Source organism: Lonchura striata, chromosome Z (genome assembly GCF_050655825.1).
Source record: "Lonchura striata isolate lonStrDom1 chromosome Z, ASM5065582v1, whole genome shotgun sequence".
NCBI classification, from domain to species: Eukaryota; Metazoa; Chordata; class Aves; order Passeriformes; family Estrildidae; genus Lonchura; species Lonchura striata.
The window spans coordinates 4000975-4014901 of NC_140740.1; the positions used below are offsets into that span (position 1 = coordinate 4000975).

The 13927-nt window shown below is 48.4% G+C and overlaps 1 protein-coding gene across 1 annotated transcript; it reads right to left on the reverse strand.

Moving 5' to 3' along the window:
- Positions 1 to 112: 112 nt before the first annotated feature.
- On the reverse strand, positions 113 to 12144 carry LOC146763582 (serine/threonine-protein kinase PAK 3-like). The gene is made up of 12 exons (XM_085567825.1): positions 12010 to 12144; positions 11430 to 11765; positions 10924 to 11007; positions 10366 to 10516; positions 9996 to 10059; positions 9229 to 9277; positions 8351 to 8463; positions 7595 to 7712; positions 6659 to 6758; positions 6020 to 6216; positions 3526 to 3663; positions 113 to 2216 (listed from the first exon to the last, which is right to left on the reverse strand). The coding sequence occupies exons 1-12, from the start codon at positions 12100 to 12102 to the stop codon at positions 2124 to 2126; spliced, it is 1536 nt and encodes a 511-aa protein (XP_085423951.1). The 5' UTR covers positions 12103 to 12144; the 3' UTR covers positions 113 to 2123.
- Between the last annotated feature and the right edge of the window lie 1783 nt (positions 12145 to 13927).

The following is a 13927-nucleotide window of genomic DNA, read 5'->3' on the forward strand; positions in this document are numbered from 1 at the left end:
ATTGATTCACATAATGTTCATCCTTCTTGGTATCTTGGAAAACACTCGGTCCTGCTGTACTTTTTCATTACGTCTTCTGACTCTTGTAAGAAATTGGGAAGATGCTGTTGAAATTTTTGCTGTAGTGTTGCGATCCCGCCACCGGTGGCGCTGCTGCTCTCGGCGTTGTCGCTGCCATGGCAACCAGGACTGTGCCGCCATCTCCGCCGCCATTGCTGGGCGCTGCGGGGAGATGAGGGGCGGCGCCGCCTCGCTCCCGTCCTTGTTGTGTCACCTTGTGGATGGGAGAAGAGACACCCCCGCCACGGCCGCGCCCCGCCTGCTCCGGCTCCAGCGCGGCTGAGCCCCAGGAACGCCCCTCTCCCCCCTTGCGCTGCTGCTCGGCAGCAAGGAGCCTTCCGTCTCTCGGCTGATGTCCGCTCCGCCCCGGGCTCGCCTCCGGCTCGGTGCTGGCCGGCCCCGCTCTGTCTGGCCCCGCGCCTGCTCCGTTCTACCTGATCCCCGTTCACAAAAAGTGAATTTGGGATCCCAGTCCCGTTGCATAAAGCAATTTGGATCTCAATTTCCAGCACCTCAATGCTACTAGTGTCTATGGGAGGTACAGGCATTTCAGAAGCAGAGATGGGAATGGGAAAATTTGTGAGAACTGGAGGGTTTGGCTCACTGGAGAGAAGCGAGGGTTTACATTCCTTATTTTTCTCCAGAGCTGTCCGTATCACTTCCACCGCCCTCTTTTCTGCCTGACACATTAACAATTCGTTATCAACCACTCTCCAAAGTTTACTCATTTTCTTGCCCGGTTTATCCTCATCTAACACTAATTCCCACAACTTATCCCTATATCTTCTCCATTCTGAAAGTTTATGAACACTATGGGGGTTAACGAAAAAGCCGTAAGACTCAGCATGATGCAATAGCGAAGGGAGATCCTTATCTAAGTCAATCCCCCTAATCTGCCTTTTTATAAGAGAAGCACTAAATAAATCATATGCCGCTTGCCTTTCCATGATTACGTCGGTACCGTTGCTGGCTCCTTCAGGCTTCGGCAGCACGTATCGGCTGAGCCCGCTTCTACGGTCACTCAGGGCGCGGAGCAGAGCGTTTCGCCTCTTCTCTTTATTTTCGCCGTCCTTCCAGCTGCAGGACCCGAACCCCAACGCAGCACCTCTCTCGCCTTAGGCTCGGATCAGGTCCCTGCTTTCGAGCGCCAGTTGTTAGAGGGAATGCCGCGGGAGACAAGACTCATGATATCATCATCATCAAGTCTCAGTTTATTGTAACAGATTACACAGTTTATATATGTTCGTTAATTAGCTCATACATATTGCAAAAGCCAAGCTCATGATTGGTTGCTATGTGACTTGTACTATTATCTTAAAAGTATCTTTATGATCGATACATGCCTGTCCAGCTGGCCTTGCAGTTAGAACAGCTTAGTACCCCTTTGTTCTTCTCTATCTACTTCTACATACCAAGCAGTTTCAATATCCTGCTTTCGGCACATCATCTACTCTTCAGGGCCATGCGAACTTTGCAGCAGTCACGTAGCCCTCCCTATTTGGATTAATTTTACAGTATCATGTCCCTTGTTGTTCAACCATTCCTCTGTCAGGCTCTCTTCACTCCTCCAGCCAAAGACTTTGCCCTTTGTGATACAAATCCAAGTGGCAGGCACCCAAATGCTCTCGAGTCACAGCTGAAGGCCTGCATCTGCACAGGATGTTTTGGCTGCCCCACTCGCCCTTTGCTATTTCGTGCAAATGCCATTGCCCTTTCTGCCTCAACTGGAAGTGCCATAGATGTGCCAAACAGGGCCCGTGGGCCGTATGCCAAAGGCAGTGTGGTCTGGAGAGGATGAATGAAGAAGAGCCTTCTCCACTTACAAACCATACCAAAGGAGCCATAAGCATGTCTTAACACCAATAAAAGACAACTGGCAATTCAGAAGGAAATGTTTTGTGAAGAGGCCAGAAGGAGGGGAATCTTCCAAATGACTTGATGTTTTGGAAACTTTATTTAATTATAATCCTATCTATAAACCTATACTACAAAACTACTTAACAATCCTACTCCAGAGTCCTACTCTACAATCCTACTCTAACTTGGTGGTAATATCTTGATTGTTAGATTCTTGTCTTCTTTGTCTTCTTCTTCTTCACTGAGCTGATGAGTGGTGCCAGGGTAGATGCTGGCTTGGCTGCTGTTACAAATGGATGCTAATCCACAGGAAAAAAAACAACAAAGAACAGTGAACCATGAGTTTCCAAGCTCAGTGCGTCACAGACTCAATCAGGATTCCTCTAACTCCTAGAAAGACCCAGAAAGTAAAACAATGGGACCATGTGCTCCCTAGTCGTCATGTGCACGACCTTGCCATCACAGGCAAACCTGGCCCAGAATCCCACTCATCCATTTACTCTGGTTTCTCCATCTTGCCGGGATTTTTGCCCTGCCAGTGCCCTAGAAATGGTGCTTTCTGTCCCCGGGGTTTCTTCCTTTCAAGAAGCTCCAATGACTCTCATAGGTGGAAAGACAGGCACCGTGCTAATTTCCACAGGCACACAGAGCAGTGTCTGCCTTTCCATGCCCTGCCCCTCCTGTGCTGGATGGCACCTTCCTTCCCAGCAGGGCCAGCCGAGTGGTGCTGGGTCCTGCAGTTCCCTCTCTGCCACACAACCTGGCAGTCAGCCTGGGCCAGTTCCCCTCTGCCTGAGTGTGCCAGGCAGCAGATGGGGCTGGGACAAGTCCCTCTCAGCTGTCCCTGTTTGTGTGCCAGAAACCTCTAAGGGTGGGGTGGGGGCCCCTCAGAGGCTCACAGTGAGTCCCTCACAGCCCCTCCTGCCCACAGCCAAATCTCTCCAGAGTGCTCTGCCAGGACTGGCAGCCTTGGCTTCCTCCAACACCATTTCACGTCTCTCTAGCCTGCATTACTGTACTTCAGTTCTTTTGCCATTAGATAAAACTGAACACCCCACCAAATCAGGGCAAGACAAACAGCCAGAAAACAGAGCACTTGTCCTCTCAGGAAATGCTCAGAGAGGTGGAGTTATTCAGTTTTGTGAAGAACAGGCCCCAGGGAGACTTTATTGCTGCATTCCAAGATTTCAGAGTAGCTTTGAAGAAAGTGGGGAACACCTTTTTTAACAGGGACAGTTACAAGAGAGTATGGGTGAATAGTTTTAAACACATGGGGATCTAATCAGAGTAGGTCTAAGGAAGAACTTGTTTCCTCGGAGCATGGTGTCTCCCTGGCACATGTTGTCCCAAGAGCTTGTAGGTGCCTCCATCCCTGGAATCATTCCAGGTCAGGTGGTAGAGTGCTCTGAGCAACCTGATCTCTTTAGAGATGTCCCTGCTCATTTCAGGACAGTTGGACCAAAGGACTTTGCAGAGCCCTGCCAGCCCAGCCCAGTCTAGCACTCCTCACTGTTTTCATTTGAACATCACCAAGATTGGAGGTGAGGAGGAGTGGAGGAGGAGCCCATTTCTCGGACACTGTTTCACCTCAGCCCCTTGGCATTTTACCTGCAGGAGCCTCTTGGCAGACCAGCGCTGCTCTTGGTCTGTCTGCAGGCAGCAGCTCAGGAAGTCACACAGGTGAGGTGAGGATCGGTTGGGCTGCCGCAGCTGTGGTCTCTCTCCTCTGGCTATCAGGAGTTCAGCCTGCAGGAAAAGGAAACACAAGGCTCCACCTGCTTCTTTCCCATCTGTAACTGCTCTCCCTGAGCCCAGTGTTTAAGCTCCACTCTGCAGAGCAGGTTCTGGTAAGATGCAGATGGTAAAGGAAAGATGACTCTCCTTTACCAACAAAAAGCCACGGCTTTTCCAACATCCCGCTGATTGTGCCTTGGCAGTCAATTTCATTGACTGACCCAGTTAGTGGGAGCTACATCAGCAAAGCATGTTTCCTTCTTGCAGGATTCACACCACCCTGACAGGCTTTCCGGAATATGGGCTCTGCTACACTAACTAACTCTACTATTTCCAAGGATTAGTACAGGAAAGGCATCTCTGCAGTGCTTGTTGGTCCCTTAAGCACAGTGGTCATAAACTAAAACTCATTGAACTTCTTGTCCTCTTCTAGAAAACAGTGGTACATGGGAGGCAAGAGAAGAAATCCACCAGGTATTCCTCAAAGTAAGGAAACAAACATTTGGAATCTCATATTCAACACAGACCCTTTAAGATGCCTGCACAAATGTATTGGGATGAAAATGCTTGCTTGAGCACACAGGAGCCACCTGCAGCTCTGTCTCTCAGCTGCAAGTTTCAGCCTCTTTATGTGGCAAAAAGAAAGCTTTTCAAGGTCAAATCTGAAGAAGTCAATGCATTAATGGCGTCCCCATCGCAAACAGTGTAGGTAAGAAGTGGGAGGTTTTGACAGGCTCTCCATGACACCAGACTGCACCCTGGTCTCCATAAAAATGCCCATCACAATAGTAACAACTCTCTGCTGGTGGCACTGAAATACACGGTGACCAAAAAGACTTTGTTATTATCCTCTTCAACTCAGAGGAAAATTTCCAAGCCTAAAACAGCAAGCACACTCCCCTGGAGTATAAATAATTATGGCAGCTATCTTTCTTTTTCCTGCACACCCAGAGGTCACAAAGGGGGTTTTATCCCTTTAATCTGCAACTGAGCTCAGCCACTGGACATGGTGGGGAGCTGGAGTCCTCACTGTCCTCAGAACTGTGCAAGCCAGGGATGGCCCTGCTCCTGTGGTAAAGGAACACAGCACCGGCATCAACCGCCCACCTTGGGTCCCAGCCCCAGGCACTGGGCTGCAAGCTCATCAACTTGTTAAAGTACCCAGAAACAGCCAAGGGTTTAGTGTTACTGCAGTCAGAGAAAAACACATCCTCAACTTATCCACCCACACACATGACTGAACAATGTACAGATGATTTGAAAGCCTGGAAGTTTTGAACACCCACAGGTCTTGGAAAAGATGCTACAGTATGGAGGAAACTTGATGTGCTGTGGTTGAAAAAAAGAAAAAGAAAGCAAAACTATTGGTGAAGATGAAATGGGAAAACCTTACAAATATGTGTGCCTGGCAAAAGATTTTGAGAATATGGAAACTGTAAGCGAGATTGAAATGAAAGTAAGCTTTGAGATAGTTACTAGCCTTAGTTAATGAACAACTGGAAAACAATGGTATGGCCAGCTGAAGGTAATCCCCTTTTGATTAAACTATACCTTCTGCTGGCAGACAGGTCCAAGGGTTAGAGCAGACCCTACTAACTTGGCAGAAGGGGTCCAAGGACTAGTTTTTAGGGTTTAAAATGTAACAGAATATGGTAATGTAATGATTCTTATAGGCTGTAGCTAAATGCTCTAGTGTTTTTATCTTGTACTAGATTGGTTAGTGAAAATTTGAATATTCAGCCCAGAAGAAGATTTATTGTACTGTAACAGGAACTTCCTCACTCTTTCAGGTCTCTCTTTTGGGCTCCTCTTTCGGGCTTGCTCTGAGCTGTGCCTGGCAGCTCCAAGCAGGGCCCTGCACCCACGCCCTTTGCAATAAACTGAAAGTTCCAAGACCTGGCTTCAAAGATGTCTCGTCTCCCTCCATCCCGACCATCCTACCCACTGTAACTCCTACACAAAACTACTTGGGCATTGCTTTTGTTTCTTTTTTCTTTTTCATTTTTTTTTCTTCTCCGATAAAATTGAATCTGGGAAGGTCTGACCTCAGTTTCTCAGGATATTTATCACATGTCTAACCTCTCCACTGAAAAATTCTTGCCCTTCAGAGACAGAGCACCAACGGAGTTCAAAAAGCAAATGAGAAATGTCAGGCAGGCTGGAGGCCAAAATGGCAGGTCTCTGAACTGCCACTTCACTTCTGATGCAACCAAATGTACAGCAGATGCTGATGTGCTGCAGGGACATGTTTAGAAGGGGACCTTGGTGGAAGTGGTGCCAGCAGATGGCAATGGGATTTGTCCAATGGCACACAGGACATGGGACAGGTGAGAAAGACAGGTGGGATCAGGGAGTATTTGCACCTTACCGAAACAGGAGTTTCATTCCTGTGAGGAACTTCTCGTTCCACCATTTCGATGCCCACGATTCCAAAAGACCATATGTCCACTTTGGGGCCATACGGTTGACCTGTCATCACTTCAGGCGCCATCCAGCCAGAAGTGCCGGCCACTGAGCTCCGTCTACGCTGCTCAGGGGTGAGCTGAGCAAAGAGGCCAAAGTCAGCTGTGGAGTAACAAACATACCATGAAAGCCAGCTCAAGTTAGGAAACCAAGCAAAAGAATTCCCCACTCTCAGTCTATGTGTTGTTGAATCTCCTGGAGAACTGTCCATGCTCAGTTTCCTTGGGGTTTTAGCCAAGTAAGTATGAAATTGGCCACTTCCAAAAAATCCCAGTTTTTTTAACGCTGCTCACAGCAGTGGCCTTTATTCCCCTGAAGCTTTAGTTTGTGGCTCCCTCCCTCTGGAAGGGACACACACCAACCAACACCACTCTTGACTTCTCGTGGTTCCTTATACCTCTGTGCACATTACAACTGTGCCCTCAGCTCACAGCGGTGGGGCCCTGCACTGCCACCAGCACCATTTCTGGGGAGCTGGCAGCCACTCAAAGCAGCCCCTCACCCCACATCCCTGAACGCTACACCTGACCAGGAATATACTGACCCAGCTTGACAGAGCCATTGGTTCTGAGAAGAATGTTGTCACTCTTCACATCTCGGTAGATCACGTGGTTCCAGTGAAGAAAATCCAATCCTAGCAGGCACTGAGAGGGAAAACAGAAACAGGAGGGCAAAAATTAGTGATGTGATTTCATCACACCAGAAAGGAAACAGCTCTAAAAGATTCCCTCTGCATGGGAATGGCGAGTAATGGCAGAACACAATGCCATTGAGAGGAAGAGTTGTGTTGCAACACTTGCAGAGGAGGACCTTTCTAGGGAAAGGCATGTCAGCTTTTGAAAGAGCAACAGCACCTGCTGTTGTAGACTGTCCCCTGCAAACCTGCCAGGATGACTGCTGCTGCAGTGGATGTGCTTTCTCCATGCAGAGGGCAAAGGAGGGGTTTGGCCAAGAAAGAAAAAAGTCCCTCTCTTTGGTGTGAAGTGGATCACTTTTGGGTGGGAGGCTGCATGACAAAGGTTTTGTTGCTGGCCTCAGCACAGACTTAGAGTATAACATCAGTCACCTTCCTGAAGCAAAGAGCATTTTGGCTGCACTACTGTCCTTTTCAGTTGAGGACTGTGAGAAATGAGTCTCTATTTTTTTCTCAGCTGATCATTTCAAATCCTGCCACCAGCACCTTTGCTTTTACAGGCAAGGAATGCAGTGCAGACAGGTTGAAGAAGGAGGCAAGGTGGGGAAGAGCAAATACAAATACAGTAGGCAGAGTGAGAATACAACAGCAGGAGATAAGAGTACAAGAACTGAGTACAGTGAGTGCAGGGGCACTGGCAGGCAGTTCCCTTGAGATGCTTTTACTTGTCCATAGCATACTGGCACTAGGGAAACAAAGCTTTATACATGAAACCTCTCTGTTCCGAGCCCCTGTTTCCCAGACAATCCTGCCCAAGCCCTCTGAAGCACAGGTGGGATCCCTGACCTCCCGACTGATGGCTGCTATCTCCTCTTCAGACAGGTAGGTCTTGCTGATGACATCGCTCAGAGTGCCTCCATCCATGAACTCCATAACCAGCCAGAATTGATTATCCACAAGGTAGCTGAAAGAAGGAAACAAGAGCATGGAGGTAAACATGAATGGTTAGTTTGTTTTCTTGATTCTTATTTCCAAGTCCCTTTGTCACAAGGACAGAATAAAGGGAATAGACATTCCCTCTAGGGAATGCATTTTTTTTTCCCTCTAGGGAATTGCATTTTTTGCAACCTGTCTCAAGAAGAAAGGCACAGCTTTAAAAAAGGAGAGGCCTTAAATAGCCAGCAAGTAAAAGCTGCAGTTTAGGAACAGATAAAAAAGCCTGTCCCACTGCATGTTTCTGGAAATAACCACCTAGTCTTCCTGGCATGCAAAGCAATGGAAAAGAGGGGACACAATCCAAGGAAAATCCATGTTAGTTTACCCAGATGTAAGAGGACTGTTGAAAAAAATCAAGCCCCAAAATAATGTGGTGGCTGTGAACTTACAGCCTATTGATTTAGTTAGATATGACTGATGCAAGTTTTTGAATAATTTTCAAACTATGTGTGCCAGGGAATAATCCTGCAGACAAGATGCACTCTCTTCCCATCCATTGGACATGAGCAGAGCAGTAATAATTCACCAATAATTACAGCTCTATTTTCTGCCACTGAATATCCTTGCATGTTTGCAGAATGTAAACAAACATTTACAACAACTCACCTGTCTAAATAGTTGACGATGTTGGGATTCTTATTTATCTTCATGACCATGAGTTCATTGACTTTTAGTTCCTTCTTCCTCGGTCCTTGGAGATTTATTTTCTTTATGGCCACCTAAAATGACATTGAAAACCAGTAACTTGAGAAGTTGGTGGCACAAGACCACCTGGAGCGAGTAATTTTGCAATGACACAGCGATCTGTGCCAAACTGCCTTGTGATTAGGCATTGCAGTAATTAGGAACTGACATTGCAATAGCCCATTGCTCCGCTCCTTTGGGGGCCAGTAACAGGACACGTGGCCGCTGAGGTTTTGCCGTGAACACTTGGTGACAGTGGTGTCTCAACTATCACCCACAAACCTCTGAGCCCACTCCCTGCTGCTTTGTATGGGATTCAGAAGAAGTAATCCATGCCTGAATACTCTGTGGCTACATCCTGGGCTATGGGCAGGGCTTGGGGCTTCTAGGGACGCCTTGCAGATCTCTCCCTTTGTGCAGTTCCCAAGTGCAGCACTGCAGGTGGCTAAAGAGCTACCAGTAACTTTCAGATGTATTTGCTGGCAACCAGAAGTGAGAATTCAGGACTCTGAAGCTGTAGCCCCAAAGAGCAGTGAGATGCTCTAAGGCACCACCTTTGTTTTAGCAATTGAGAGCGAGTGAGCACATCCTTCTCTGAAATGAACTGCTGCCCTGCATGACTTCCTTCTGGCAGCTGAGAAGGACAAAGACTGTCCCCAATGTATTTTGCAGCCTGGTACCAGTCTGTGTTTCTTGTGCCTCCTCAGCACAGCTCTACCCAAAGCTCTGGCCACAGCTGCCCACACCAGAGGGGAAAGCCCTTGAGTGCAGCAGAGTCTGTGGGGGATGTTGACATTTACCTCTACTCCTGTGGCTTTGTTGAGTGCTCTAACCACAAATCCAAAAGTCCTAGAAACAAAAAAGCAGCAAAGAAAGGAGAAGCCATTTAGATCGTGCAGTGAAAGCCAGTCCACACAGGAGATCTCTGCTGTAAATGCCCAAGACCTGCAGGATGAAGGAGGGCTCTGCCAGAAGGCAGATGATGCATTTTCCTCTCAAGTGCATGGGCACTGGGCCTGTCCCTGAAGTGTTGGGGTTTACTGCCTCAGCTCCTAAAGAGAGCTCCTTCTTTCATCTCAGGTTTCAGGTTCTAAACTGTGCAGTTTTCATAGTTTTCATCCTGACCATGGAGAATTTCCTTCAGCAAACTCTTGGAAAGAAATGTTCCTGAGAACTGTTATCTGACAGCTATCGGGCAGTAGGTTGCTCTTTCAGGCAAGCAAGTTTCTTGCCCTTTTATTAGTGTGGCTGTATGATTTGGAGAGATACAGAAATGCTAAGGAAATTAACAGAGAACTCTCCCACACTTGAGAGACAAGGAGATCTTCCAGGTCCTGTTCCTTGCTGAAGGCAAGAGATCTTGGCAGCACGGATGTGTCTCTGACAACACCTTCAGGGCACACTCACAAATTCTGAGCAGCACTGAGAGATGGGACAATGTATCCCCAGTGTGTGAACATGGCCATAGATGTCTGTTTGCAGCTGGCCTGACTTCACACTGCATAGATATTCCACCAGAAAAACACCTGGCCCATGGTTATGGAGAAGTAACTGTGGTTGGACTCACCCGCTGCCAATATATTCCAGTTCAGAATATTTCCCCACAGGATTTTCCATGTTCACTATTTTCCCTGAGGGAAAAAAAAATGCAAGATGCTCACTTTAAAGCAAGGACCCAGCTTCCAGGAAATGCAAAAGGCAGCCCCAGAGCTTGGAGCTTTGAACTTCTTGTGGTTTCCTGGGTAACAACATCAACCAGGCAGACGGCTCTGCAGCACAAGTGGCCAGCACAGAGACTGATTTTCTACAGCAGTTCCCATGGGGAAATGTCTCTAAATGTCCCTGGGACACCAAACTCAGGAAAACCATTTGGTACAGCTATGCTGAAACATGCACACAATACACTGTCCCTCAGAGAAGAAATACAGCCGACGTACTCAGTTGCTCCAGGGAGTCATCCTTGTTCTCCTGTGGCTGAGCAGCGCTGGAGATGAGCAAATGGCCCCGGTTCCACTTCTCAGGTTGGGGAGCAAAGGCTCCTTTAGACAATGCTGCTCCTGCAGCAGGTTTGACAAAGCCCTTGTAGATCTGGGACAAGAAGTGAGTTCATGTCAGAAAGGTGCCTGGCAGAGATTAGCCTGAGATCCCACTTCAAATGCAAGCCCCTAGGAAGGTGCTCTCAGCCACATGCAGGGATCTTAAATGGGTTTTTTCTGATGTCCACTTCTCAAACTGGATGGGTCAAAACCAAAGGCTAGCTCTACTCAAGTTCATGGCCAGATTCATGTTCCATTTTCATGGATTTTCTGAAGGATCACTGCCACAATGACCATTCTACTTCCTCTCAAGGATTCCTTTTCCCCTCCAAAGGCTTCAGACACACTTGCAGCTCCTTGTTCAAATTGTTCTGCCTCCTCCCACTGTGTCCTCTTTTCCTGCACCATCTTCAGGTCATGCTCAACCTGTAGCAGCTTTGGTGGGGATAGTTCCTGTACCTCATGCCAAGCCTGGGGCTCTTCATTGCCACCCATTTGCTGGAAGTCTTTGTAGGCTGCCCGGTGAGATGTCAACACTTTCACCTCAAGTTAAACAGAAGAAAGCAGTCAGAGACTACGGCTTATCTCTGTCAGTCAAGAGTCATTGACTGTGAGGAAAGGGAGAGAACAGATTTACAAGGGGTACAGACAGCTTCTTTCAATCCTCCCTCTGGGTCACCATGCTCCCCTGTAAAAACACCTCAAGAAACAAGGAGAGCAGGAACAGGCCACCAGGAATCAATTTGGATGACTGCTGGCCAAAAGGCCAAAGGACAAGTCACACTGTCCAGGGGAGCAGTTGAGATTCAGCACACCAGGAAATCCTTCAGAGTGAGTGTGATACACACTACAGCAGGATGGCACTCAGAGGCATCACCTCACTCCCTGCAGCTCTGCACTGGAAAGGCAAGAAGGGCAGAAACCACCAGTTTGGTGACTGCAGTGGCTATCCCTCTTTCACTCACTTGCTCTTGTAGAGCCTGAGGGAGAGGATTAAGCTTTTCTCTGATGATTTTAATTTCTTCCTCCTGCCTCTTCTCCTTTGCTTTCATCTTACTGTGAACTTTCTGAAACTCCGTGTCCAGCTGTTCCTTCAAGTTCTGTAAAATACAAGAGAGAGGATCTTTCACGAGTGGAGTGGCTGCCACTCTTTCACTCACCTGGTTTTGTTGATCGCCCCTCTGCTGATGGAGATTCATGTCCTCTTCAATTCTTCTCGTGTCTTCCTTGTTCTCCTTCTTCACGTCCACGATGGCACTCTGAGCTCCGGGCAGCTCTGCTTGTGACTCTGCCTTGATGTTCTGTACACACAAATGCAGAGCAAGTGACTGGGAGCTGCCATCAGGCTCAGCTTTTTCCTCTTGCAGCCTCAAAATCACATTTATTCAGCCACTTCTTTCTGCTGCCCTACCCACCTCTGCTTCCAGTGTAACCCTCCTGTCCCAGTGCTGACTTTGGCAGATTCCAAGGCTCTGTGCTTTCAGTGCCTCCGTTTTATGCCCCTCTTCCTGCCCTTCCCTCTGACACCTGGCGAGTCAGGCTTACCTGGCCTTTCTCCTGTGGCTCTTTCACCTGCTGCCTGAGCTGCTCTTCCTGCTCTCGGGCTGGGAGCAGCTCTCCCCGAGTCTGCCATGGCATCTCTGGCAAAGCAGGCTGCTCCTGCTCTTTCTCTGGAAGGACCTGCACAGAAAGCAAGAGAAGATGGGTTTCAACTTTCCATATGACATTTGTGGGCCAAGACTCAAGGACTGATGGGCTCACACGTTCCCAAAGCACTGCAGTGCTGCAGCTCTCCTGGGTCATTCTCTGCCCGTGGGGAGGCACAGATGCCAAAGTGACCCTGGCACTGCAATCAGGGGCTGAAGCTCCAACAGCCGCTGAGGCAGCTGATAGAGAAGCTGTGGCATTTCTCAAGGGTCTGCTGAGGACCTCCCTCTGCTTCTTCCATGCTCTGTTTGTCTTTCAGTAGTGACTGACACCCCACCCTGTCCCACAGCCCCATCCTGGCTCTGCAGGTGGCTTCCTGGGTGAGCTCAGCCCTTGTGAGAGACACTTCTGGAGTTCATGTTCTCTTCACCACCTAAAATATGGAATTCTTCCACCTCTCTGGGACAGGCAGAACATTAAAGCATTAACTGGGGACTTCAAGAAGAAGAGGCTGGAGGAGGAAACCATGTCTGAGGGGAAAAAAACACCACATCTGGAGGAGGAAACAGCTCTGCCTGAATTAGTCAATGGAATATGTCTTTAATCCTCTCCTGAAAGGGATGCTTTAGGTGAACTTTGCACCTCCAACTGCTTTGGACCAGAGCCAAGAAGATTCAATTATGTAAATGTTACATAGATAGATAGATAGATAGATAGAGAGAGAGAGACAGACAGACAGACAGACAGACAGACAGATCTCACTCTTATAATCTCTTGTTACTATAATTTCCATTCCTATACACATCAACACTTGGTAGCCATTGCCCCAGCCAGCAGCAATCCCGAGACTGCTCTCCTGTTCCTTCAATAAACCACACTCTCAGGGAATTTAGAGCATTTAGATCCTTATGGAATACAATCAGATCCAGAGCATTGCACTGGGAACTGCACTCTTGCAGCATCTGTGCTTGGCCAAGTGCTTCTCATGGACTTGACCACACTGACAGTGCTAAAGGGGCTGTAAGCAGAAATAAAGCCCCGCCCCTCCCAGCTCCTCTGATCTCTGGGGACCAGCTGGAATGCAAGGGCATTGATTTCCTGCTCAATTCCCAAACACCACACCTACTGGTTCCCTAGGTTGCAAAAAGACACAGGAACAGTTAATAAGAGAGCAAAGAGCAAGGGCCAGTTGACTGGCCTGGCAACAGAACAGCTCCCTGTCCCAAACAATGTGTTCTCATGCAAAAATACTGCATCCTCCAGAAAGGCCCCCTTACACAAGAAAAAGCAAGGAGAATCTTTACAAGTGCAGGAAAAGGACAGAAAAGATGGAGGAAAATTGACTTGCATAGCTAAAAGACAAGAAAATGAAGAAGACTTCTCTTCCTACCAAAGGAACAAAGACAGGAGAGCCACAGATGCCATAGGAAAATACACTTGGATAAAGTGAGGGGATATTTGCTGAGGAAACAGCCCTGGTGGTGAGCACTGTCACGTATGGAACCATGGAAGTGTGCCTGAAGGTCCCTCATGAGCATCCCATTGTCCAGGCTGAAGCTTCCTCAGCACCTCCTCCTTGGCCTTGCACTCCACAGCCTTCCCCAGCTCCCGTGTCCTTCTCTGCACACGCTCCAGCCCCTCAAGGACTTTCTGCTTCACAGGGGCCCACAATTGGACACAGCACTCCGAGCTCTGGCCGCAGCGCTGCCCAGCCCAGGGGGACCGTCACTGCCCTGCTCCTGCTGCCCCACTGCTGCTGACAGAGGCCACGATGCCCTCGGCCTTCTTGGCTACCTAGCCAGGTGCTGGCCCACCT

What these genes read in the sequence shown, in the direction of transcription:
- LOC146763582 (XM_085567825.1), bottom strand. Translation starts at nt 12,102, where the DNA reads ATGCCATGGCAGACTCGGGGAGAGCTGCTCCCAGCCCGAGAGCAGGAA. An exon ending in CTCAGGCTCTACAAGAGCAA is followed by an intron (nt 11,008 to 11,429) that starts GTGAGTGAAAGA and finishes GTTTAACTTGAG; the next exon opens with GTGAAAGTGTTGACATCTCA. An exon ending in CTGGAATATATTGGCAGCGG is followed by an intron (nt 9,278 to 9,995) that starts GTGAGTCCAACC and finishes TTTTGTTTCTAG; the next exon opens with GACTTTTGGATTTGTGGTTA.